The sequence below is a fragment of the Colletotrichum higginsianum genome, chromosome 6, assembly GCF_001672515.1.
Source record: "Colletotrichum higginsianum IMI 349063 chromosome 6, whole genome shotgun sequence".
NCBI classification, from domain to species: domain Eukaryota; kingdom Fungi; phylum Ascomycota; class Sordariomycetes; order Glomerellales; family Glomerellaceae; genus Colletotrichum; species Colletotrichum higginsianum.
In genome coordinates, this window is record NC_030959.1 from 3,074,763 (window position 1) to 3,098,338 (window position 23,576).

The following is a 23,576-nucleotide window of genomic DNA, read 5'->3' on the forward strand; positions in this document are numbered from 1 at the left end:
CATGAGGTTGCGAAGTAAGACCTAAGACCTCGGAGAGGGTCGCGGGTGGGAGACAGGTCACAGGCGTAGAGACGGGTGGCGACGACGAGCAAACGCGGCCGAGGGGACTCAAGAAGAGAGATTTGATAGAGGCAAGGGGGGCGGAGGCAACATGTAAGCAAGCGAGGAAATCAATGGATGAATTGCGGGTGAATGGTAAGGGCGGCTGCTGCTGCATGCGTCTTAATGCAACATAGCCTCAGCATCCAACCCCGTGGATGAAAGAGAATGTAAGCAGAGTCTCACTACCCGAGGCGTATCCGAGCCTCGCTGATGGTCTCTTTCCTCCTCCTCCTCCTCCTCAAGCGGCAGCAGGGGTTCTCGCACCCTATCTGCCGTGGCTTTTCGGACCAAGATGCGGGAAGAAGGTCCTGGCCTCATCGGTCACTCGCAGCAAGACACCCGCAGGTCGCGGTCGCGAAAGGCCACTTGGCGTGCATACCCCATATCAAGCTGCACAGCAGCAGCAGAAGCAGGGCGGAGTTCCCTTTCCCGATTCTTCAGTCAAGGAGGGGGGACGGGACCCTTCCCTTGCCCCTCTCGGCCGCCGCCAACGACACAATGGCGCGCCCGTGATGATTGGTGGCCTGGCTGGGGCGAGTTGGTTTGGTGCGTTCGAGCTGGGCCGCCGGGCTGCATGGCGGGCGCGACGCAGGGCATGCATGTGCAATCTTGCCATCCACTCTTGTGGCCGCGGCTGTAGCGGTGGCTGGATGAACCGCATGTCCGAGATTCGCGGAGAGGCCTATCCTCGACCATGGCCCGCTTAGGTGGAGGTGAGCAGGCGCCCAAGGGGATGGCTGATGAAGTAGATGCCGTTGCGATGCAAGTACACTGATACACCCTTTTCCAAAGTCATCCAAGTCACTAAACTTGAGAACTACTCTGGTATTCCAGGGTGCTAGAACTCTCCATCGAAGGGAATGATGATTGAGGTGTACGACAATCTATTGATGCTCTCCTTCGTGGTGACGAACCGTCATGTTTGCAGTTTGCCGTTCGTATCGTGACTTGCGCTTTGTCGGGTTGGGCAAGAGACGAATCCCATCATCGTCCGGTCTGCCGCTAGAGGACATGGCCCCTATTCCATGACAGAATGGCCCATGGAACTGAGGTATTGGGACGACATGTAAGGGGAAAAAAAGAGAAGCAAAAGAAGTAGCAATAAGGAATAATGCATTCAAAAATTTATCGGACAAACAAACACTCGGTGCGGGGGGGGGGGGGGGGGGGGCAGGCCCGGCCCGGCCATCACACTGGCGGCACCGTGGCACGGATTGCCGCCCAAGGGCGCGCCCCCAAACGGCGCCCCGCCGCCCCCTGGACGTTCTGGAAACTATTCAGCCTAGCGGTTCCTGGGTACCAGAAACACAACCTAGGCACTTTAGGTACCCATTACACCAAAGCAAAAACGGCAGAATCGCTAACTGCTGCGGGCGGTCAGATGTGCAACCCCCACCAAAAGCCTACCCCTCCACACCACGCAGCGCACTTCGTCAGCCCCTCCCTTCCTCCCCCGATCGCAGGCCTGCCAATCTGCCGTATTTTAATTTGAAGATATTCCCAACTCCTCGTGCACCCATCCGCCCCCCTCCCTGACCCCGATCCTCCCACGCGCACGCCCTCAACCCACCCAATCTACCCCGGCTTCACCTCCGAATCCTCCTCCTCCTCGTCGGAAACACATCAGCAACAATGTCCACAACACAAGCACCACCAACAACGGCCTCTCCCCCAGAAGGCGCCTTCCCCCTCCCTCCCCTCCTAACTTATCCCTCCTCGCCCGCCGGCTCCCCCGTTCTCATCACCCAGGGCGCCGAGGCGCGCCTCTACCGCACAACTTTCCTCTCCCCCGACCTCCCCGCCGCCCTCAAGTACCGGCCCCGGAAGCCCTACCGCCACCCGACCCTCGACGCCCGTCTCACCCGCGCCCGCATCCTCGCCGAGGCCCGCGTCCTCGCAAAATGCCGCCGCGAGGGCTGTCCCGTCCCGGCCCTCTACGCCCTCGACGAGGCCGCCGGCTGGCTGATGCTCGAGTGGATCCCCGGCGCCCCTGTGAGAGTGCGCATCAACGAGTGGCTGGACGGCATCGTCGGAGGCGGTGACGCCGAGGGTGATGCCGAGGGCCGCGGGGAAGTCGGAGGAGCAGGCTCTGTGGAAGCGGCCGCGCGCCGGCGCGAAACACAAGACGCGGGAGACGAGACGGCCGGGCGCGAGAGACGAGACGCGGCGGACCTCACCGGCCTCATGCGCCGCATGGGGGCCGCGATAGGCAGGATGCACAAGATCGGCATCGTCCACGGCGACCTGACGACCTCCAACATGATGCTGCGGCCGCCCAAGCCGACTTCTTCCTCCGCCACAACCGCTGCAATCCCGCCTACAGACGACGCAGCGCCATCGTCGCCATCGTCCCCACTCGACGGCGACGTCTTCATCATCGACTTCGGCCTCGCCAGCCAGAGCACCTCGGACGAGGACCGCGCCGTCGACCTATACGTCCTCGAGCGCGCCTTTGGCAGCACTCACCCGCGCGCCGAGGTTTACTTCCGTGACGTCCTCGACGCCTACCGCGACTCGTACAAGCAGGCGCCCGTCACGCTCAGGAAGCTCGAGGACGTTAGGATGCGCGGACGCAAGAGGAGCATGATCGGCTAGGGCAGAGTTGTAAGAGACGAACGCCGCCAATACAAAGTCAAATTTCTCAACTTCGAAAGGTTTCAAAAAACAACATCAAATTCAACAGAAAGTCCAGGAGGCTCGACAGCGCAGAAATTGAAATCGAGTCAGGATGATACCCTGAGAAAATTCCGTTCTACCTCATCTATGGTACCTCCCTACCCCTATCTACATCATTCTCTCGCTATGTGTGCACAATTCTGTACTTTGTTCAGTTGATTTCTCTCTGATCCTGAGATGCAATCTGCTGGGATGCCACCTACGATGTCGCTCTACTAAAGGTGCGACAATCCCCATCCTCATAAAAAGCGACGCCAGGTATATTGTAATGATGCCGTGATATAAAACGCCGTGTCATGCTATTATTAGTCGGTTTCCATAACGACTTCCTGAAATACCAGCTCCACTGCAAAACTGCCTCGGCCACAGCAGCTGTGGCCGTGACGCATACGCACTATCCCGTTTCCTATTATTGTTGTTTGATAGAGCACTTCGTCTCAACCCACTTTGCAAACCGCACCGTCGGGATGTCGAAAAGTCTCCAGAAGACGTCGGCCGCCCAGATCACGGCGGGAATGCACCCCATGGATCCCAGCACGAAGCCCGCGTTATACCACCACCCTTCGACGCCAGTGATGGCATAGGCCCGTCTCTCAATCACGTAGCCGACGGTGTGCATCACCGGGCCGTGCATTAGGTAGAGAGCGTAGCTGATCTTGCCGAGATACTGGATGGGAGCGAGGTTGAAGAAGCTCTTCCACCTTGGAGAGTGGCCGACGCAGAGTACGAAGATGACAGCACCGATGGATTGCCAGAATCGATAGCCTTCCGCATCCCACCACTTGGGAATGAAGGAGCAAAGCCAGACCCAGCCGGGTGTAATCTCGTAGTTGATGTCCGGTTGGCACATGAAGTAGATGGACAGAATGCTGAGCATCGCCCAGCAGAAGCCCTTGAATCGGTTCCTGATCGGTTGGGCCTCATTCGCTGGCAGAACAGACCCACCGACGGGGGTGTTGTTGCCCATGATCTGGTCGTATTCCGCAAGCATCATGCCAAAATAGAAAAGCAGCAGCTCCCAACGATTGTTGCGGTAGGTGAATGCGATGATTGCCCAGAGGAAGAGGAAGCGAAGTCGGGTTCGAACGCGAGCCAACCCAATCAGGGTGACAAACAGGTACATCGAGCAGCGGAACTCGACCGGGATGGTCCACAGGTGAACATCGTAGGCTACGGCCGTGTTAGTCTGCGGAGCGACGGCGTCCCGGACGGCCACTTACATGTGCTTCCACCAAACTTCTCCCAGCCAAACACGTGAACAAAGTTGAACATGCTCCACATCCAGTCCGTCAGCTGCTCTGAAAAGGTGTCCAGCGGCTTCGGATGAGGCTCCATGACGTTCTTGTGATACGTCCGATCGGTGGCGAAGTCTCTGGTCCACTCGTAAACGCCCAGTTGTAACAGCATCATGATGCCAAAGGTCGAGATGGCGGTCGGCAAATACAGTCTGATGAAGCGGCGGAAGATCAGCGACGTCGTCGTCGCCGAGAAGTCTTCAAAGTTTCCGGCCCGTACAAGCTTGATCGGTTTCATGGACAAGGCATAGCCGGAAATGACGAAGAATAGGCACACTGCTGGCGGACCCTGGTAGAACAAGCGTAGAAAAGGCATCTTGAGGACGTGGTAGTTCTTCTCTGATGAACCCCAACCCTCAGCAATGATGAAGGCCTGGTAAAAGTAATGACAGAAAAAGACAAAGAGGGCGGCAAGTCCACGCATGCCGTCGAGATGTGATGTCGGGAACAGCTTTTCGGACCGGCACCGTTCTCTCGTGAATCGGTTCTGGACAAAACTGGGGAGCAGAAAAATGAGGCCACGGATGGCCGTGATACGCCATGGTACGGCGCGGACGTAGCCAACGGCACCCCGAGCGACGGTGGACCATGGTGGTATCGCGAAGCGGGCTTCGAGGTCGACCCTACCGCTCTCGCTCTCAACGTCGGACAATGTCTTCTCGTCCAAGAGTCCCATGCCCTCTTCGTGTGACATGGACACCTTCGAAGCAGCGTGTCCGTTCATTGTCCTGCAATGGAACCGGAGTGTATTGGTTGAGGGAAGGAGGATATAAAGGGGGGAAGGACTCTCTCAAGGCCGGACGGTACAAATAGCAAGCGCGGCTTGGAGAGACACAAGGCCAAACAGAGTCAAGTGAAAAAGGATGGGGAGGCGCGGAGGAGGGAGGGTGGTGTTTTTGAACGGGAAGGGCCCTTGTTCATCAGACGATCCGGATCTGCAGACGGGAGGGGCTAAAAGGAGAGTGGAAGTAGAAGTGGAAGCCAGCGAGGGAAGGTAAATGGAATTGGGAAAGACACAGGCCCTGTCTGTGAAGGAGGAAGGATGTTTCCCGGGGGTGGATGATGTATGTACGTTGCTGGTGCTTATGCTGGATGGACGTGTGCGTGTCTGGTCTTGTCTGGTCAACGAGCCCGTGACCCTGACCTGTACCTGGATCTTGATGTGGGCTTAAAGCAGGACCTTTGATGCAGGACCCGGGATTCCTCAGCGTAGTAGTAAAAGAGCGTGGGCCGGGCAAGGGAAAGGGCTGTGGAGAAACGAATAGATGGCAGACAGAATAGGTATGTACCTAGGTATATCTGTATTCGCGTACAGTATACAAATGTGAAAAAGCAACCCCCCAAAAGAAAGGGTCCGACTGGGCTGAGATCGGAACGAGCTTCAGCGCATAACAGAGTAAGGTTGTACTGATGGGCAGACGGCAGCTGCAGAGACAGGTATGCGTGGGGCTTTTGGGGGGATGGAAGGCGGCTCTCACCAAGAGGGCAAGGTCTTTAGGCAAGCAGAGATGGTCCAGAACCAGGTAAGTCGAGAAAGAGCGTCAGCAGTGTGGGTAGAAGAGGGTCTGTTTCAGGGTGCCATAGTCGAATGGTCCCGAGTGTGACTGGCAGCTATGACGGGTTTTGTAAGGGATGTCCCATGAAAGCAGGTACGCTGCAGAGATGATGCCGTCAAGCGTGTGAGATGTACCTGTGCAAAATGGAATATGCAGCAGCGGTTTCTCTCTCTGTATCTCTCAGGTGTGTGTGTGTGTTTGTATTTGTTTATGCTGACTGGATGAGCACACCAGATAGAAATGACGTGTGGGTGCTAATAGCTTCTTTTCGAAATGGGTAATTTTAGGGTTTGAACTCCAGGCTTATACGGCTTGGGCAGCTCTCGAGTATAACTCTCTTTAAAGTAGAAAGTATGCTCGTTCGTTCGTTCCCGTCTGTCTTGGGGTTTGACACCAGGGCAAAAAGGCTTGATCGTCGGGAGGGGGAGGGGGCTAGGGGAGCCTATTTCGGGGAAACAGACGGCACGCAGCTGGACGGCGAGATGGGCAAATGGGGTACCCGCGGGAAGCCAAAAAGAAACCGAGGTGCAGATGTCAAGACCAACAAGAGCCGCAGGAGCCAAAATAGCGCTCCGTCTGTGCACAACTCTGGTGATCAGACCGCTGCCCTTGCGAAGTACCTTGATGTTTGAATTGTGGTGTGGTGTCTATGTGTGAGTGTGTGTGTGCGCGCGCGTGTGCTCATGTCCCGACTGTGCAAAGTGTCGGTGATGATGCACGGCCGTCCAACAAGCCAGAGTGATCGGTGGCAAACCAAGGGATGAAACGCAGAGGAGCACGTCGGCTCGAGACGAGGGCGAATAATAACCGACGGAAGAGAGACGAAGGAAACGATGGAGGTGAAGCTGTGACAGGCACGGCGAAGGAGGATGGGACCAAAACGAGAGCCTCCGGCGGTGAGTCCGCACAAAGCAGCAGAGCCGAGCTGCCTTGTCACTACATGTACGTACGCCTCGACAGACTTGTTGCTCTAAGAAACATCGGATCCATTCGGCGGACCGGGGCAGGGGTTTCACACTTATATGAGATGATCAAGAGGTGAGAGTAGGGAGAAACAATGCGAGAAACAGGGGGCTGTCCAAAGAACGGGGGAGGGAAGGCGAATCAAGAGAAGCCGGAACTTGAATACTCGTGTGAAAAGGGGCGACAAACTCGTGAACATGCATAGGTATCCGTACGATAGATGGATATACAAGGGGGAGGAAATACAGAAATGGGAGGGGTAACAAATCTCCCACAAGATGGCGATGAGACTAGACTTTGGTCATTGGACACTCGCCCATCTACCCGAGATATGCAAGCCTCCTAGGTTGCGTACGTCAAGGACATAGAGAGTCGCTCAATCAAAACCAACTCCAGTTATCTCTGGCCGCTCACATTTCGTCGCTTGACGCCTCCTGCCCCAATGATTCTTATCTGCCACCCCGGATCATGGCGCTTCGGACGTCCTCCAAACCCTCCCAAGAAAATAAGAGAGAAACAAGAGCATAGGCGGAGCTCCAGTCCCCGCCGCGGCGCGCCGCCCATCACATCATGCCCTCCCTCCCCGCCCGCTGCCCCTGGCCCTCATCCTCTCCGCCGGCACTGCAATGCAGGGGCGAGTTGCTAGCGTGGACGGAGACAGATGTCGATGTGCGATGCGCGAGCGGCATGGCTGGGCACCAAGGGGGTAAGCCGTTAAGGGGTCTTGGGTTCCGTGGGGGAGGTAGTGTCACGGCCGCTGCTCACCATCGATACTGGAGGTCCCGTAGCCAAGACCAAAGACACGGCAATTTACGACCGATAGCAGGTCTCGGCGCATGAGCCATCAGGGCTTTTCTTCACGGTGTTCCGGGGGGGGGAGAGCCACTTTTCGCAATAAAGCAGTCGTAAGCTCGTCTGGGGGTTAGAGGAGGCGTTCCAACTTCCAAGTCTTCTGCTGGAGAATAAATGGAACATTGGGGGCGAGGGGCCACCCTTTGGTGGACATTGGCCGAGACCGAAGGTTGTGCGGGATGGAAGAGGGAAAATTCCGGTTTCTGCCTTTCTCTGCTAATTACTCTTTCGACGGCAGTTGACAGCTCTGCAGCACGGCACTGCGGCTGCTTTTCGCCGCGACAGGGGACAGGAGGGCCTATGGGGGGAGGGGGACGACGCTTCAAGGTTGAGATCGGCGCTTGGATCCACGCTGCCGCGCACGGGAACCGGGGGCTCGAGACACTCGCGGCAGGTGCTGCATGTTTCCCGGCAGTCAAGGACTCAAAACCCCTTGGCCATGTTCCAGACTGGCTCATCCGTCACGTCGAGTGCATGGCAACTCATGGCAACCCAGTCCGTCTGTCCCATCCTGAACTGTTACACTATCCTACTATGAGTCGTCACTCCCGATAACCTCGCCTACACTCCTCTCCCGTTTTTCCAATTCCTCCGACTCCTCCAAGCTCTCCAGTCTCCAGTCCTTGGTTTCCGATGTCTGCCATCCCGTCCCGCCTCGACTCGTCATCACCGCCGTTGCCCCCGCCACCCCTTGGTCGGAAACACGGGGGCCCCAGCTGTTTTCGTTTGGGACCAGTGTGCCAGTCTTCTCCTGGTCCCGTTTAAAATCAAGACAATTGTCGATCAACATCCGAAGGCCGAGTCAGACCAGACCGCGAGCGCCCCGGTGAACGCCCTATGCCGGTCCGCCCTCGCTTGGCGAACCAAAGTTGAGAGCCGCCCCCCCTTCCTTTGAGCAATAAGCACCCGAACCTTCAAAAACTGCCTTTCGGGACGCCATCAAGCTTTTCTGTCAGCAGAGACGGTACCGTGTCTAGATGAACACAGAGACCGTTTCCTCATTGGGTGGTTCAGTCTACAAGTAGTAATACTGTACACGCTGAGCTGCTTTTGGGGTGTTTAGTGCCCGACGACTACTGTGTAATGTTCAACATCATGAATGGGGCATTAAGTCGACTCATGTCTGCCATACTTAATGATCACTGTCCCATTAGTTTTTTGGTATCCTCTACGTGACACTGAACTTAAGGGAGTATATGTACATAAACAAATATGCGAAATCAACGCCTGTCGAGTTCCTTACCAGCACCATTGTACACTTCATCTAGTCATAAAAAAGCGAAACGCCAGAAACACCTTGCCTATTATATATCATCATGCCGTGCGCTGTCGTCTAGGTCGAGAGCCAGTCGAGGAACTCGGGGGTGAAATAGCTGATGACAATCGTCGCGCCGGCCCGAAGGATGCCCTCGGTCGACTCGAAGGCCATCTGCTTCAGGTCGAAAACACCCGACTTGGCCGCCGCATGGATCATGGCAAACTCGCCGCTGACTTGGTAGGCGGCGACAGGCATGTCTTTGCCAAGCTCCTTCGCGTCACTGATAATGTCGAGGTACTGGCTGGCGGGCTTAACCATGATGATGTCCGCACCCTCGCCAATGTCACGGACGATTGCGCGACGAGCCAAGCCGCGGCCACCCGGAGGCAGCTGGTAGCACTTGCGGTCTCCAAACGACGGAGCAGAGCCTGCCGCGTCGCGGAACGGACCGTACAGGCAGCCCGAGAACTTGGCTGAGTACGACATAAGCACCGTCTTGTGGGCGATGCCCTCCTCGATTAACTTGAGCTTGATGGCGCGGATGCGCCCGTCGTTCATGTCGGAGGGTGCGACGCAGTGGGCGCCTGCCACGGCATACGCAATGGCAACGTCCGAGATGCGGTCCACGGAAAGCTGGTTGTTCAGGCTGCCGTCGTCGCGGAGGATGCCACAGTGACCGTGAGAGGTGTACTCGCACAGGCAAACATCGGCGCAGATGAAGAGCTGGGGGAAGCGCTGGCGGATAGCCCGAATGCTCCTGATGACGGGTCCCTCGGGGTCGTCGGCGGCGGTGCCAAGAGCGTCCTTGACTCCCGGGCGCACGGGCACTCCGAAGAGCATCACGGAGCGCAGGCCCTTGCGCACCAGCGTCTCCAAGTAGGCCATTGTTTTGTTGATGCCTCGGCGGTACTGGCCGGGCAAGGAGGGGATCAAGGCCTCCTCGTCGTCTTGGTCCGAAACGAAGAGAGGGTAGATGAGCATGGACTGAGCGACAAAAAAAGTTAGCAACGATTCACACACCACGACGGCACACCCCGCGTAATGCAGAACTGACCTTGGTTAACTGTCTCTCGGCCTGCCACGAACGGGCGAGGGGATGGAAGTAGCCGCCATGCAGCTGGCTCGAAATGTCCCCGGAAATGCTAACACTGGTCGCGGCAGTGCTGGCGTAAGACATGGCGCGTGAGATTTGTGACCGGCCGTCGTCGATGGTGGAGACTGATTGAGCACCGCGAGGACGGCGCGGAACGCCGGAATCCCTCAGCGTGAGGTCCTGAACAAGGCTAGAGAATGACATGATGGAATCCGACGACGTATGACTTTCGATTGCGAGATGAAGTGATTGGTGGGTGATCGGAGTCGAGTGGCGAGCTTTTTTGGAAGGCAGCGAGCCAAGTTGAACAAACAATGAGTCGAAAGGGGGTCCCGAGTACCTAGGTATGTATGTGCTCAATTGCGACCGACGACTCTCGTCAGAAGTTCAGTTCGGGAGGAAGAATCGTCTGCGATGGCGGTCGGAAGGTCTGGAGTTGAAGATAGGAATCGACAAAAGGCGGCGGAGATGGCACGAGGGAAAAGGCAAAAGAGGTTGACGGGCTTTGAAACAGTCAAACAGACCAGCTTTCCCCTTCTGAACTCGGCAGGAGACGGAGGTGACCGTGGTCCGTGGGGCGCGCCCGACAACGCCTCTGTAAACCAACAAATGGGATTGCGCAAGGGCACCATCGGCAGGCCAATCACAATCCGATCTTTTCCAATTGGCCATCTTCGGTGGCGGCCGCTCCGCTCTGGAGGGTCGTTTTCTGAGGCTTCCTGTGCATTGTCCGATTCCGACGCCCCCTTGCTTTCCGAGCCCCTAAAGGCGAAAACGAGCTTTACATTTTTCTATGCGGTCAGCGACATTCTTGTTGCTGCCATAGCGCTGACTAAGATCAATCGAGATGATTTGGAGCCTCAGCATGTCATCAATTTTCCATTGTTTCCATTGGCTTGCGGTGACGAGCCTCTTTTTTTCGTGGTGGTTTTGTTGGCCCCTTTCCGAGGCATCGCTCGTTAGAGATTTCGCTTCCATCATTCCATCCCCACCGCTCACGCAGAACTGACACAAACATAAGCAAGCAAACCCGCGCAGGATCCAGCTTCCAATCCCGAGATGGTCCGAGGGTCTCCGCGGGAGGCCGCGGCCCCGAGTTCTCCGTTGCCACCCCGCCTTTCTCTCCGCTCTTGAATAACGTTCACCGGTCACAATGAATGCTGCGAACCTCCGTAGCTGCCGATTGTTCACTCCGGTGATCGCCGGGGGTGACCGGAAATCCTTCCGTTGAATCTCCCCGCCCCTCCGACTCAATCCTGCTGCTACCTGGAATTGGAATACTCAACACACTTTTGCAGTGGTGTTATTTTTTCATTTTCTTCGTATTTTCCTTTCCCTCATCGGCGTTTTCGTTTATCAACCTGATAATCGGATTCGAACATCAGCCATGTACATTCATCTGGGGCCTTTCATGCTAGTACGAATCACAATCCCAATATAATCCCACCATGTCCTTCTTTCCTTACATCAGCCCAAGGCGCCCGCCAGACTCCCATCATTGGGCACGTGTAGGACGCCAATTCCGGTATCCAAGACTCATTCATGATTTCCTTGCCGCCGCCATGCTCCCGGGCCGAGAAACGCAAAGATGATTCTGATTAATTCTGATAACCTGGTTTTTCTCACCTGCCATCAGCCATAGCGCCCCTTTGTCTCAAGGTAAAATAAGCCCTCAAAGCCGCAATTCTTCTCAAATGCAATACCAGCATCTGACTAACACCTTCTAGATCTCTCACTCAAGGTACGCCAGAGTTGTAGGAGGCGCCCTCTTTCGGCCCATACCAAACACGATTGTTTCTTTCAATGAAAGCTTCATAAAGCCATCTTGCAGTTGTGCACTGGACAAAAAGTCGGCCATGTTTTGCAATGGAAGAGCATGTCAGCTCACTCAGGACAAAGCCACAAAGCTCGTCTGCAGTGGATTCATGTGAAGGGCGGTCTGATGGCCTCTCAAGCCGCAGGTTGAAGACTCGAGCCCTGGAGCTCACAGTGAAGGCAATAGTCCCGTCAGATTCTCTGCTCACTGCCCTCGTCCAGCCCTTCGTCCAGTCCCCCGTCCAGTCCTCCGTCCAGTCCAGTGCCCCGTCCAGTCCCCCGTCTCATCTCCCGTCCCGTTCCCAAATGTCGGCCAAGTACTAGATGAAACATAGGGCTCAGAAGCTGGAAACAGGAAGCCACGACGGTAGGCTTGGTGTTTTGAAGAGGAAAGACCGAACCTGCCCAAGGGAACGCCTTCTGGGACCATAGCCAGGTGGTTTCGCTCGCTTGTTGTTGTTTTCTTTTCCGCACTTCCTTGATCTCGCCACGCGTCGCTTCCCTCGAAATCGCATTCGCCGCCAACATCGTGAGACTCAACTACGGCAGCTGGTTGCCAGCATTGGCAATAGCTGGCGTCAAATTCTCGCTTCTCGATTTCGGTGCAAGGTACTTCGCGTTCAGACGGCAACTTTACCCGGGAAACTGCTTTCTGACCGTCGCCAGTTTCCTTAACTGAGCCTGGTAAGCTTGCCATCTTCGGACCTGCAAGGTCAACCGTCTTGACGCCATCGCAGAACTCGTTGCGTCTCGTACCCCTTCACGTTCCAAGAAGCAATCCAATCTCCTTCCTGTCATAGTCTCTTTTCGTTTCATCATCTTTTCGGGACGCTTGTCGTCCATTACACTCCTTTACCCCCCGGTGAACACTCCTCATGCATCATGAAGAAGAAATCCATGAATACCCTCGCCAATCTGGCGTCTCGTCGCCGCGATAAGGGTAGCGAGAAGAACAAAGACGCAGAAGCCAAAGGTATGAAGGAAGGAAAGTCGCATAGTCAGATGTGGATGCCAGCTGACAATACCAACAGTGGCTGCGCTTCCCTCGTTGCCTGCGAGCACCAGCGCATTGGGGCCTCCCATGAGCGCCCCTGCCTTGACAGGCAACCAAGATCAAACTGTCCACCGCTTGGCTAGCGAGCTCTTGGAAAGCACCATATACAACCATCCAAACGGCCTCCGGAGCCATCCTTCGGTTTTCCTCTGTGCTACGGAGCCAATGGTGTTCTCTTCCTACTCCTCGGGACAGATGTCCAAGATGACTCCTAGCTCTCACGATCTAAATATTGGTCTTCCGTCGGACCAGAACGATGCCCAGTCTTATGCCCAAACTCCCTCGGCAGATCACCCTAAGCCCGGCATCCCTCGCAAGTCTTCACGTCGGCGACGGGGCAAACGCGCGAATAACGTCGACGCGGAGACTCGCCCCGCGAACCATCCCTTCCCACAGTCGAAAACTACAATTCTTGATGTCGGCAACAGACATGGATTTCTCTTGTCCGGTTCGAAGACGGCTCCACTCGGCGGAACGGTCAAGCAGGCTGCTGGTCGGATGCCTAGCACCACCCCTGATGCTGTCAACTTCAACTTGGTGAACGACAAAGTAGCTGCGATGCTGGCTGCCACTGAGGCTCTGAAACCTCGCGGCTCTCAGGAGAGCACCCCGAAGACCCCAAAACCTCCACGAAATCGTCGCAAGAAGGTTATGTCCAAAGTTCGCCAGGCGTTTGACATTTTCCAGTCAAAGCCGAAGACTCCTGAGTCCAAGATCAGAGGCAAGATCTCGGCACCAGTTGCTCTCACGACCTGCGACTTGCCCAACCCAGCGGCGCATTACCATCTGGAAAAGGTTGAGGAGTCTTCTCCTGCCGATTCCGTCGATCTCGGCGTAACCGATGACTACAATACGGTTGGCAGCCGCAAGATGAAGAAGTCACAAACGATCATCGGAGGATGTATCCTCCGAAAGCCTAATTCTAAGGACGGGAGCGCCGCATCCTCTGACGACCCTTTTTCAGAGGCATACGAGATCATTCGTACCCCCACTCCCTTCGAGCATCGATTAAAAACCAGCGAGGACTCGACGGATGATATACCGCCGGTCCCGGCCCTCAATCCCTTCGCATCCGAGCGAAACTTCGATGCCGATCTCGAAGGAATGCTTTCCGAGAAGCCCCTCTGCGCTTCCACCCCTCGCACCCGTACTGACCGCAAAGCTGTTTCTCATGATAGTCCTTCAAAGAGATACACCAAGGGAGGCGATCGCCATCTAGCGACCCTGAAAGAGGCGGAGAGTAGCACTGGTGCTCGTGCCATTACCCCGCGGAAGCTGAAACTAACTGGCGGCTTGAGACTGTTCCGCGACCAACCCGAGTTGAGCGTGAAGAAGCACCCGTCTCCCAGCAAGGCGGACCTAAACGATTTGGAGACTCGGTTCCGTGCTTATGCGATTGAGCAGATCAAGAAAGCGCCGGTCGAAGAGCGCGAGGCACTGGAGATCAAGTTCGCGGGTCTCATCGGACCCAATGCACTGACCCCACGCGACCAGAACATTCCGATGAAGTCGTGTGCCTCCAAGTATACCGCAGACGAGTCCAGTGCCATGGCGGAGCGTCAGTACACTCGAGAATCCTCTGGTTTGTCGTCCACGCAATCTCGCATTCCTCGCCCTGTCGGGCCGACGGCCATCAGAGTCCCATACGCCCCCCGATTCGCACCTCAGCACCAGCCGACCAACTTCGACGCTTTGGAGATTGACGAGCTTCAGTAGGATATTTCCGTTGACTCTCCTCGCCCGCGTCGTCATTGAGATATGAACATGGACGTTTACGAAAGAAGATTGTCACTTGATTTTCTTCTGGTCCGTCGAGATCAAGATTCAACATGGTATGCAAGGGAAGGTTTATCGGGCAATCTCTTTTGCTCAACTCTCGGCTGCCTTCGCGGGAACACGACAGTATCTGGGAATAGAACCACTTGAGGCTGGTGGATTCGTCGGCATACAGCAACCGTGACTATCACCCTTCTTTTCGACGACTACGCTCAACTACGAGCTATGGCACGGCTTTTCCCTGGGTTCAGCACGCATTTCGTCACCCACCTCTGTTGAGTATTTCAGCAGTTTGACAACGGGAACATCTACCAACCGTCGCAAGTCTAGCGTCACCACCAATTTGTGTAAGTGATGAATCGCTATTACTGCTTCAGCTGCAGTGCTGACCTCAAAATAGAAGAGCACAGGCAATTTCAACGAACGCCCCTGCGCATCACATCGCGCATTTTTCCTTACTTTTCAGGCTTGCCATCGACGATACGGCCCCTTGGGAATGCACAGCCGTAATACAAGCCCTGCTGCACCTAAGCACAGGCACATGGTTGCCTTGCATTCTCTGGTCTACGGATTTTTTTTTCTCACTCAAATTGTTTCTCTTTGAGCCTAGGGGAAGCGGGAATGGGATTGTATGGATCAATATTCGATCACCCACCCCATCCTCCAAGCAAGGTTCTCCTCATATGCGAAAGTGGATTGTGAGCGGCTCACTGGTGACCAATGGTACATACGGCGGATTGGCGTGAACTGGATTTTGGGTGAATATGCAAAGTTCATCAGGATCAAAGGGTCGCTACTCTTGTCGTATTAGGTATACAAGTTCAGACAGAAGAAACTCATCCAAAACAGTCAACAACATTTTCAGGTTCGCACAGACGATAATAAACATGTCTGTAAGTGCCAAATATTTGCATTTCGTATCGTGATACAGATATGGTATCTATTTAAACCAGCTCGCTTAATCAAACAATAATTGTACAATAGTAGGTATCCAATATCCATCATCATTATCCATAAACAAAGAGGCTTGCTGTGGCTGACAGTCAACAAACTGCGACTGCCAACCAGTAGGGGTATCATGTTAGCCCGGAGGCTACGTGTGCTCTAGTAACGGTAGGCGCGGCGGGAGCCACGACCGTCGGTGCCGTGCATGCGGCGGGTGCCGGCGGCCTTCTGACCGGGGCGGCGGGTGAGGGTGCCCTTGAGCTTCAGCATGGCGCCGGAGATCTTGTCACCCATGGAGGGCTTGCGGCGCTGGTGGTGGACGGGGGCGGCGTGGGTGGTGACGGGGCCGCGGCGGCGAGAGAAGAGGCCACCTCGCTTGGCCGGACGGGCGGTGGTGCCGGTGGTACGGGTGGTGCGAGTGGTAGTGTGGTGATGGCGCGAGGTGGTAGGCGCGGCGCGGCGACGGGAGAAGAGGCCGGTGCGGCGAGGGGCGGCGGTGGTGGTGGTGTGACGGGTGGATCTGAGAGGCATGGTGATGGTTGTTTTAGGGGGGATTTGTTTTTAAGTGGTTTGTGGTTTGATTTGGGGTTGACTGAAGTGGTAGATGACTTTAATGGTGCGAGACTTGGGAGGTCTTGAAGGTATTTGTTTGTTTGTTTGGTTGGTTGAGTAGCTTGATGCTTGTGATGAAGAGAGAAAAACAAACAGCAAGGTGGGAACAGACGGTGGCTTATATGCCCCTCTTGCTAGACTAACTCTCGATATGTCTGTTCGCAGTGACAGAAATGCGATTGTGGTGAAAGGTGTGTTTGGATGGCATCATCAGAGGAGCTCTGGGAGCAAGGGTCGGCGTCGTTTGGTGGTGGTCTTCGGGATCAGGGTCTGGGGCGGGTGGATGATGTCAGGGTCCAGGGGATCTACGTTGGGCGACCTCTCGATACGGGACAGCATCCCGAGTAAACCATTCAGACATCACGGGCGTTCGGTCACTGGTGGGCGTTTGGTTTAGGGTGGGAATGATGCGCGAAGGGTCCAAAGCCTGCGTGTGCGTGTGCCTTGGTCCCGCACCTCAGGGCCCCTTTCCCCTCCTCTGACGATGGAGTGGGAGAAGACAAAGATAGAACAGTAGGCCAAGAAAGAGGAGGGGCTGGACCCTGATTGTGGCAGAGGGGAAGGGGGAGGGTGACGTCCCTTGCGTTCTGGTGATGGGAATCCTACACTACACTCCCCAATGTGTACTTCGTACAGCACTGGGGGCCGGGTGAGAGAATCTGGACACAGTTACGTAGGAGGAGGGGGCCGCGCCCTCGCAACTTGGCGTGTGAGCCAAGGCTGGCCAGACCAGGCTGATAGGCAGAGCAGGTGAGCAGCACGTCGAGGGATGAGTGAGGTCAACGTAAGGGTGGCCCGCTCGTGGTCGATCGAGGGTTCGTTGAGATTCCGACCGCAGAAAACAAGTTTAAAGGGTCCTCCCCCCCCCTGTGGCTGGTGACGTAGTAATCGCGGGCAAGGAGAGGGTTTCCCATTGGCTTCAGCCTCACACCCTTGTTTATTAGAGCAACCGCTGGCGTAAGGAGTGCTGAAGTTCCGCCAATTGGACGTTGTAGCACTGATGAAATGTTCGTATGTGGCTAGGGTCGATATGATGTCATTGCACAACGCTTCTATGGTTTGGTGTGGCGTCGGGGGCGTGCAAGCTCGATGACAGAGAGCCCTGGCCACAACGGGTTTCCTGTTTTGTCGACTTACACAGACGTTTCTTCTCTGTCTTTACCTTCCTCTTTCCGTGCACGATCGGAGAGCTGGATGCTCGTCAACTGCGCGATACGGAAGAGATGAGCACGGGGTCTTACTTGTGAAAGGCGCTGAACTCGACGTCAGTTTTGCGGGTTCAACCCCCTCCCTCCGTCCTCTTTGGGCCATGCATCACAGATCACGGTCAACGGTCAACGGTCCACGATGGGAAACGGAAACGTGACTTTTGATAGGGCAAATGACATTGTGACTTTTTGGTCTTCTTGGGTTCCGAGCTTCGACGTGGGCTTTGGATGGTGGTGTGCTCACACTAACTGGCGATCTAGGTGCGTGTGCTTTCCATTCCCGCCATACAACAAAACGAAAAAAAAAAGATCAACATTCGCAATGGGCACCGTGTGGTTCTGGCCCAGTCCCCCCCCCCCCCCCATCTCACTCCCCTGTCATTTCCACCAAAGACTGGTCGGTTTCGACTGGGAATTTGTCAACCAACCTGTTCAACTTGCGGGTGGGAAGTGTTCCCCTGCTTTGCACTCAGACGGTGAACTTGGCGGCGGTAACAGCGGGCTTCGCGGGAGCATCAGCGGGAGCATCAGCACGAGCGGCAGGGCTGTCGTCGACAGATTCCAAGTCCTGAGTGTCCTCATCCATGAGGGCGTCCACATCGCCGCCAAGCTTCTCCTCGGCATCCTCGCCCACGAGACCGTCTACGTCGGCGGCGGCAGGGTCGATCATTTCCTTTGGCGGGGGATACGTATGTTTGTCTCTGAGGCCCCAGGTAATGCTAGGCTTCTTCATAACCGGGGCCGCGCAGAGCGCCGTCATCCATTTCTTGAAGTGGGTTTGCAGGTCGTTCAAACCGTGCTCGTGTCGACAGCTCTCCAGGCTGCACGGCCCGAGGGTGTGGAGGAAGAAGATGTTAAGGAGGTTGAGTCGCGGGTCGCAGAAGATGCGCCGGTTGATGGTGCGGGCGTCCGCCTTCTCGCCATAGATATCGAGGATGGCCCGCTCGGGGGTGATGCAGCGCTGAATGCACGCGGGGAGGGTGCTGAGATGTAGACCTCTCGTGTCGTTCTTGGGCCACCTGAGCCAGGTTTCCATGCTGCTCCTGTGGACCTCCCACACCGAGGGCTGGGGCTTCTTGCCGCCGGCATGGACTCCCGAGATGAGTATGGCCAGGGCGATGGCCAGGGTAGGGAACTTCATTTCGAGAGCGATAAGTTGCTGGTCTGAAGTATTTCGAGGGCGGCTGTGAAGTTGATGAGATCCAGATGCTTGGAGGCGGCGATCGAGTTTGCTGGCTAAGTCTAGTCAGCTTCTCTGTTTGACCTTGATAGATGCCGCCGGCCTGAAAAGTTAGAATCTCGTTTTTGCGAAAAAGAACGTGAGGCAACAAAAGAATGTGTGTGTAGAAGCACCACTGGTGCCCCCCAAGAATAAGGGAGAGGGCAGTCTTACAGGAACTAATGTTGTGATTCTCTGGCTTTCCTGCTCCCAGCCTGCAGTGTTGTTGATTTATAGCTCGCAGAGGTTCAAGGAGAGGCAGATGAAGTTCCGTTAAATAGACCAACGAACTATGCCTTTCGATGTCTCGTAGAAGCCTATTTGGTCCATGTCGAGTCGAGTGGCTAAGTTCGTGAAGGAAACAGTTGATGGATGCAATCCCAATGGTTTCCAAACGTTACTCATATACGTAAGCTTTTCGGTCAGGGTTCGGCAGCACATAAATAATGCCAATAGTGCGCCCAAATGCCCCTATATACAACCTAATAACTGCCAATATTTACTGAACTCGCAATGTACGATCTCGGCGACATATCAATACTCGATTTTGTTCACTCGGAGGTTACCTTTGATACTTACAAGGCCCTCGTTGGAGAAGCCCAAGGCCTTGGTCACGTAGCCCTCCCAGCCGCCGCGGTCCTCCTGCACGCCCGTGATGAAAACATTCCAGCATGATGCCCTCATGCTGCGCATTTTGTAAAAACCCGGATGGTCAAGGTTGACGCCAGCTTCAATGCGAGCGTGGCTGAGCAATCTTTCCCTCTCAGGCTCGGCATCGAGACGCGAGAGCATGTAGTCGGACCGAACGTCCTTTGGATCCGTTCCAGCGAGGCCCTGCAAAAGACTCGCCAACATGCCGGTGAGGTCTCGTCCAGCTACAACGGTGTCAACGGCACAATACTCCAGGTTATAATGTATAAAACGAGTGCTTTATTGGACGCCACTGCTTACCAGTGCAATGAAAGAGAAAGGACTCACCAGGCCTGTCGCGGAAGTGCTCTCGCATGGCCCGGAAGATAGGTCGGTATGTGTGGAGAATTTTCAGATACTCTTTACGAATTTGCACGGCGCCATCAACCTCAACAAACTCTTCCAAGAAGGGTTAGGCGTCAAAAGCCGTGCTATTGAACTGTGAGTTGGCGACCCCTTTGAACTTGGGGGCTGGATGGTGCTTGCGCTCCCTGGGAGATCGTATGTCGAAGATGGGTTTGACCTTGGTGGCCAACCATTCGAAGGCCTCAGGGTCCTCGGTGGCTGCCTCAAGGGTGCCGCAGCGGTAGATGGACTCCGGACAGATGGCAGAGCCGGCAACAGATCCCAGATCGCGGATGTTTACCCAACGAAGCGGAGGGAATGAAGGGTGACGGTGACAGTGCTTGCAGCAACACATCGGTGGGAGTGGGATCTCGGACATCAGTCTCAGCGAGACGCTCCAGCTGTTCTCTGGACATAGGCATCTTGAAGAAAAAGATTAGTCTGACGGGGGGTGAGATATTCAGGTCACTGATGTCGGCAAGAGAAGGGCTGGTAACGAGCCGTGCTGACGGCCTCCAATTATGGCTCAGGACTGGTGCAGTCGAATTACTTGCATCTGTCAGCATACCAACAAAGATGACCCGTTTCGTTGAAACGAGCCTCGTGTCAACGGACTAGGCATGAACCAGCCGAGACTGGGATGTAGTCCACGAGCCTTCCACGCGGCGCGAAGAGGCTAGGCAACTCATCCTTCGGATGGACTATGTCTTGGTAGTTGCCGGAAGATGAGGTCGACCTGGTGGCAGCCAAGAAAGTCCATGCTGTCACAGTAGATAATTGGTTTTTACGCCGGTCCGGATTGGAGTTCTCCTGCAAGCTGAAAACTGCATTCTCTGATCCATAGAATGTGTGCTTGATGGATTGCGGATGCGAACAAACGCAAGAGAGAATACCAGATATCCTGAACCAGAACAGGCGTTGTGTTGTTTCTCAAAGATCATGGGAATCTACTACCCCTGTCCAATTGGGGGGATATCCGATAAGATAAGATTTGCTTCTTATCAGCACTTCGTGATAAGGATATCGATCTTGCACACCGAATTTCGAGACCTGCACATTATCGCTACAAGTCATTGTGACTCAACTGATGACACTAGTTACCTCAATGTACAACTAGAAACTCAACATTATGTCCGCAACTCCAATTGTGAGGTGGGGCGTGGGCCTCTCGGCCGCCGTGGCTGTGGTCGCCCTGGCAGTAGTGCGCCTTCAACAGCCTCTCACGGGCGACGTCGCCGATGCCCAAACGCACTGCTACCAGGGCATCCGGACGCACGACGAGAATCAGCCCGTGGCCCAGTGCTTCACGGTCTCGGACGGAAAATTCACTCGCGTGTTTCCCTGGGATGATGCCAGCCTCACGACCAAGGCTGGCTATATCATCCCCGGCCTATGGGACGGTCACGGCCACCTGATTCAGTACGGCGAGTTCCTCTCCTCAGCTGATCTGTTCGGGGCTTCTTCCTTGGACGACGTGAAAGGACGCCTCAGAAACTATGTCGACAGCCATCCCGATGCTGGCACAGAGACCGAATGGATTCGAGGAATCGGCTGGGATCAAAACACCTATGGCAGAATGCCCACTGCTGTAAGTCAACCAACTCCTCCTCTCCCAACTGGTCGTTCTAAACCCCCGATAAGGCGGATATTGAGGAGGATGAGCTTCTCAAGGGGAAATACTTCATGTTAGACAGAATCGACGTGCACTGTGCTTGGGTCTCTCAAGCCGTGCTCGATCTCCTGCCCGCAGACATTCCCGACGTCCCGGGCGGCGAGATCGTCCGCGAGCCTGGCATGGGTGTTTTCTGCGACAACGCCATGGATGTGATCTACAATCTGTGGCCGAAGCCCGGCCCCGAGAAGAAGCGAGCGTTCGTCGCGGCCGCCATGGCGAAGCTGAACGAGGTCGGCCTGGTTGGGATGCACGACGCCGGCGTCTTCCCGGACCAGCTCGACCTGTACGCCGACATGGCCCACACGGAGGACTGGACGGTTCGCGTCTACGCCATGCTGGAGTGCGCCCAGCGGAACACCTTCTGCCCCGACGACGGCGCGCGTGTGTTCCGCGATGACGACATGTTTAGCGTCAAATCTGTGAAGCTATTTGCGGGTGAGTTCCTCCGCCACGGCTGACACGTACCGAACGGTGCTGATCTTTCACAGACGGCGCTCTTGGTAGCTGGGGAAGCGCCATGATTGAGCCCTACAGCGACCGTCCCGATACCGCCGGCTCCCTCCTCGTCAACGGCTCGACTTTGACGCAGCTTGGCAGATCGTGGGCGTCTGTCGGCTACCAGGTCAACATCCACGCCATCGGCGACTTGGCGAACCGGTATGCCGTCGACGCCCTGGAGGCTGGCCTCAGAGACGCGTGTCCCGACGGAGACCTCGCGGAGTGCCAAGCCCGACGCCGGTTCCGCATCGAGCACTCGCAAATCATCCACGAAGACGACCAGCGCAGGATTCACGCCATCGGGATCATCCCCTCCATCCAGCCCACGCACGCGACCTCGGACATGAAGTACGCCGAGCTGCGGCTCGGCCCTGAGCGCACCAAGAGAGAAGCCTACCGCATGCGCTCGCTGCTCAACGTCAACCCCATTCTCGGCAGCGACTTCCCCGTGGAGCCGCCCAACCCGTTTGAGGGCATCTACGCCGCTGTGGCGCGGAAGAGCCCCCAGACGGGTTACGGTGTGAACGGAAGCGCCGACGGGTGGTACGCGGAGGAGGCTTTGAGTTTGGATGAGGCCCTGTTAGGGTTCACCAAGGGCCCGGCTTTCGGTGCATTCATGGAGGGGCGCGCTGGTGTCATCAAGGAAGGCGCCCTGGCCGACTGGGTCGTGCTGGAGGAGCCGCTAGAGACCATGGACATTGAAGACATCCGCGATTTGAAGGTCAAGGAGACGTGGGTCGGCGGAAAGCAGGTTTACCAACGCGCTTACGACTAGGCACAACGAAGCGATGATGAAACGTTGCGTGTGGGCTAGTTCCTGCTGATGGACGCAGAATAATATTTCAACAGATCTACAGATTGGTTTTATGGGAATCAAGTCAAGTTTGCGGCGCCGGAAGCGAAGTTTGCCCTTGGGAAGGTTCCGCGTCTCAAGCGCCCCCTTGATGCAACACCCCGGTCGAAGTTGGCGAAGTGAAAGCATACAACCAACATTCTTGGCAGCCACTTCGTCGCCGGGATATTTCCCGAGACAGAAGCCTTTGCCGCCGTCCTCATGTCTATGCAACTCTTCGCCTTCGGTTCGCTCACGTACATTCTCATCCCCATGACTGTCTTCGTCCAACGGGAACAGTACAGGGACCCTCCCCGAGACAGACTCGTCACCGCAAGACGCCTCGGACCGTCCCCTTCACCGGATGCTGTTCTGCCTCTTCCCCCCGAGCATCGTGCTTCTCCTCGCCGTTGCCAGCGTTGCCGTGCCATTGGCGACGACCTCCGTCGCCTCTCATGATGATGACTTCTCAGCTGTGCTTGGCGTCGGCCCCGGTTCTGGCAACAATAACTTCGGCCGCCTCTTTTCGGTGCACTACATCTACACGTGCATCGCCAATACGGTCGTCAGCATCGCCGTTCTGGTCCGCATCTTCTGCTGGAGCGGGATCTCGGGCCGGAAGGCCGCGACGTTTGACTACGCCGTCCTCTTCGATCTCTGTCTGCTCCCCATGTACAACGGGAAGGCGGACGTCACCGCGGGCCTCATATTCGTGGAGCCGGGCGCGGGAATCTTCGTGCAGAGCCGCGTTCTGCTCTTCTTCGGCGTCGGAGTCGCCGTGCGCGCGCATCTTACCGGCCGGATGTCTGCGGTTGTCGCTATGGTGCAGGGTGCCGCGGCCATGACCCTCGTCCCTGTGACCGGCCTCGCGATGCGGTCCGAGGCCAAAAGCCCGCTGCCGTTGGGGATCTTTTTTGCTGCTTCGTTGATGATTTTTCTCACTATCACCGGCGCAAAGGCGATTACAGAAAGCCCTGCGTATGTGGCGCCCGCGGCACAGTTGGAGGAGGAGGACGGGACTGACCTAGCGAACGTTGACACGCCTCCTCCGGCGTACCCAAGACATCAGATGGAATCCGTGTATTCTGCATAGCCGAACGGGTCTAAATCGA

The 23,576-nt window shown here is 55.9% G+C and overlaps 10 protein-coding genes across 10 annotated transcripts; 3 read left to right on the forward strand and 7 right to left on the reverse strand.

Annotated features, from left to right (window-relative positions):
* Positions 1–1,734: 1,734 nt before the first annotated feature.
* Positions 1,735–2,697, forward strand: CH63R_09301 (serine/threonine-protein kinase BUD32; the record flags this gene model as incomplete). Its single annotated transcript, XM_018304275.1, has 1 exon — positions 1,735–2,697. One exon carries the CDS (start codon positions 1,735–1,737, stop codon positions 2,695–2,697), a length of 963 nt encoding a protein of 320 aa, XP_018156298.1.
* A 490-nt stretch (positions 2,698–3,187) lies between these two features.
* On the reverse strand, positions 3,188–4,797 carry CH63R_09302 (Acyltransferase; the record flags this gene model as incomplete). The annotated part of the gene is made up of 2 exons (XM_018304276.1): positions 3,188–3,948; positions 3,999–4,797. The coding sequence occupies 2 exons, from the start codon at positions 4,795–4,797 to the stop codon at positions 3,188–3,190; spliced, it is 1,560 nt and encodes a 519-aa protein (XP_018156299.1).
* Positions 4,798–8,777: 3,980 nt separating this feature from the next.
* Positions 8,778–9,999, reverse strand: CH63R_09303 (Delta-aminolevulinic acid dehydratase; the record flags this gene model as incomplete). The annotated part of the gene is made up of 2 exons (XM_018304277.1): positions 8,778–9,686; positions 9,757–9,999. 2 exons carry the CDS (start codon positions 9,997–9,999, stop codon positions 8,778–8,780), a joined length of 1,152 nt encoding a protein of 383 aa, XP_018156300.1.
* A 1,816-nt stretch (positions 10,000–11,815) lies between these two features.
* On the reverse strand, positions 11,816–12,307 carry CH63R_09304 (uncharacterized protein; the record flags this gene model as incomplete). The annotated part of the gene is made up of 1 exon (XM_018304278.1): positions 11,816–12,307. One exon carries the CDS (start codon positions 12,305–12,307, stop codon positions 11,816–11,818), a length of 492 nt encoding a protein of 163 aa, XP_018156301.1.
* Positions 12,308–12,492: 185 nt separating this feature from the next.
* CH63R_09305 (uncharacterized protein) lies at positions 12,493–14,380 on the forward strand (the record flags this gene model as incomplete). The annotated part of the gene is made up of 2 exons (XM_018304279.1): positions 12,493–12,583; positions 12,642–14,380. 2 exons carry the CDS (start codon positions 12,493–12,495, stop codon positions 14,378–14,380), a joined length of 1,830 nt encoding a protein of 609 aa, XP_018156302.1.
* A 1,164-nt stretch (positions 14,381–15,544) lies between these two features.
* On the reverse strand, positions 15,545–15,916 carry CH63R_09306 (uncharacterized protein; the record flags this gene model as incomplete). The annotated part of the gene is made up of 1 exon (XM_018304280.1): positions 15,545–15,916. One exon carries the CDS (start codon positions 15,914–15,916, stop codon positions 15,545–15,547), a length of 372 nt encoding a protein of 123 aa, XP_018156303.1.
* Positions 15,917–17,674: 1,758 nt separating this feature from the next.
* CH63R_09307 (uncharacterized protein) lies at positions 17,675–18,346 on the reverse strand (the record flags this gene model as incomplete). Its single annotated transcript, XM_018304281.1, has 1 exon — positions 17,675–18,346. The coding sequence occupies one exon, from the start codon at positions 18,344–18,346 to the stop codon at positions 17,675–17,677; it is 672 nt and encodes a 223-aa protein (XP_018156304.1).
* Positions 18,347–18,958: 612 nt separating this feature from the next.
* CH63R_09308 (Tyrosine phosphatase) lies at positions 18,959–19,430 on the reverse strand (the record flags this gene model as incomplete). The annotated part of the gene is made up of 2 exons (XM_018304282.1): positions 18,959–19,299; positions 19,403–19,430. 2 exons carry the CDS (start codon positions 19,428–19,430, stop codon positions 18,959–18,961), a joined length of 369 nt encoding a protein of 122 aa, XP_018156305.1.
* A 96-nt stretch (positions 19,431–19,526) lies between these two features.
* CH63R_09309 (tyrosine phosphatase) lies at positions 19,527–19,814 on the reverse strand (the record flags this gene model as incomplete). The annotated part of the gene is made up of 1 exon (XM_018304283.1): positions 19,527–19,814. One exon carries the CDS (start codon positions 19,812–19,814, stop codon positions 19,527–19,529), a length of 288 nt encoding a protein of 95 aa, XP_018156306.1.
* Positions 19,815–20,588: 774 nt separating this feature from the next.
* CH63R_09310 (Amidohydrolase) lies at positions 20,589–23,557 on the forward strand (the record flags this gene model as incomplete). The annotated part of the gene is made up of 5 exons (XM_018304284.1): positions 20,589–21,047; positions 21,101–21,569; positions 21,623–22,364; positions 22,635–22,711; positions 22,770–23,557. The coding sequence occupies 5 exons, from the start codon at positions 20,589–20,591 to the stop codon at positions 23,555–23,557; spliced, it is 2,535 nt and encodes an 844-aa protein (XP_018156307.1).
* Between the last annotated feature and the right edge of the window lie 19 nt (positions 23,558–23,576).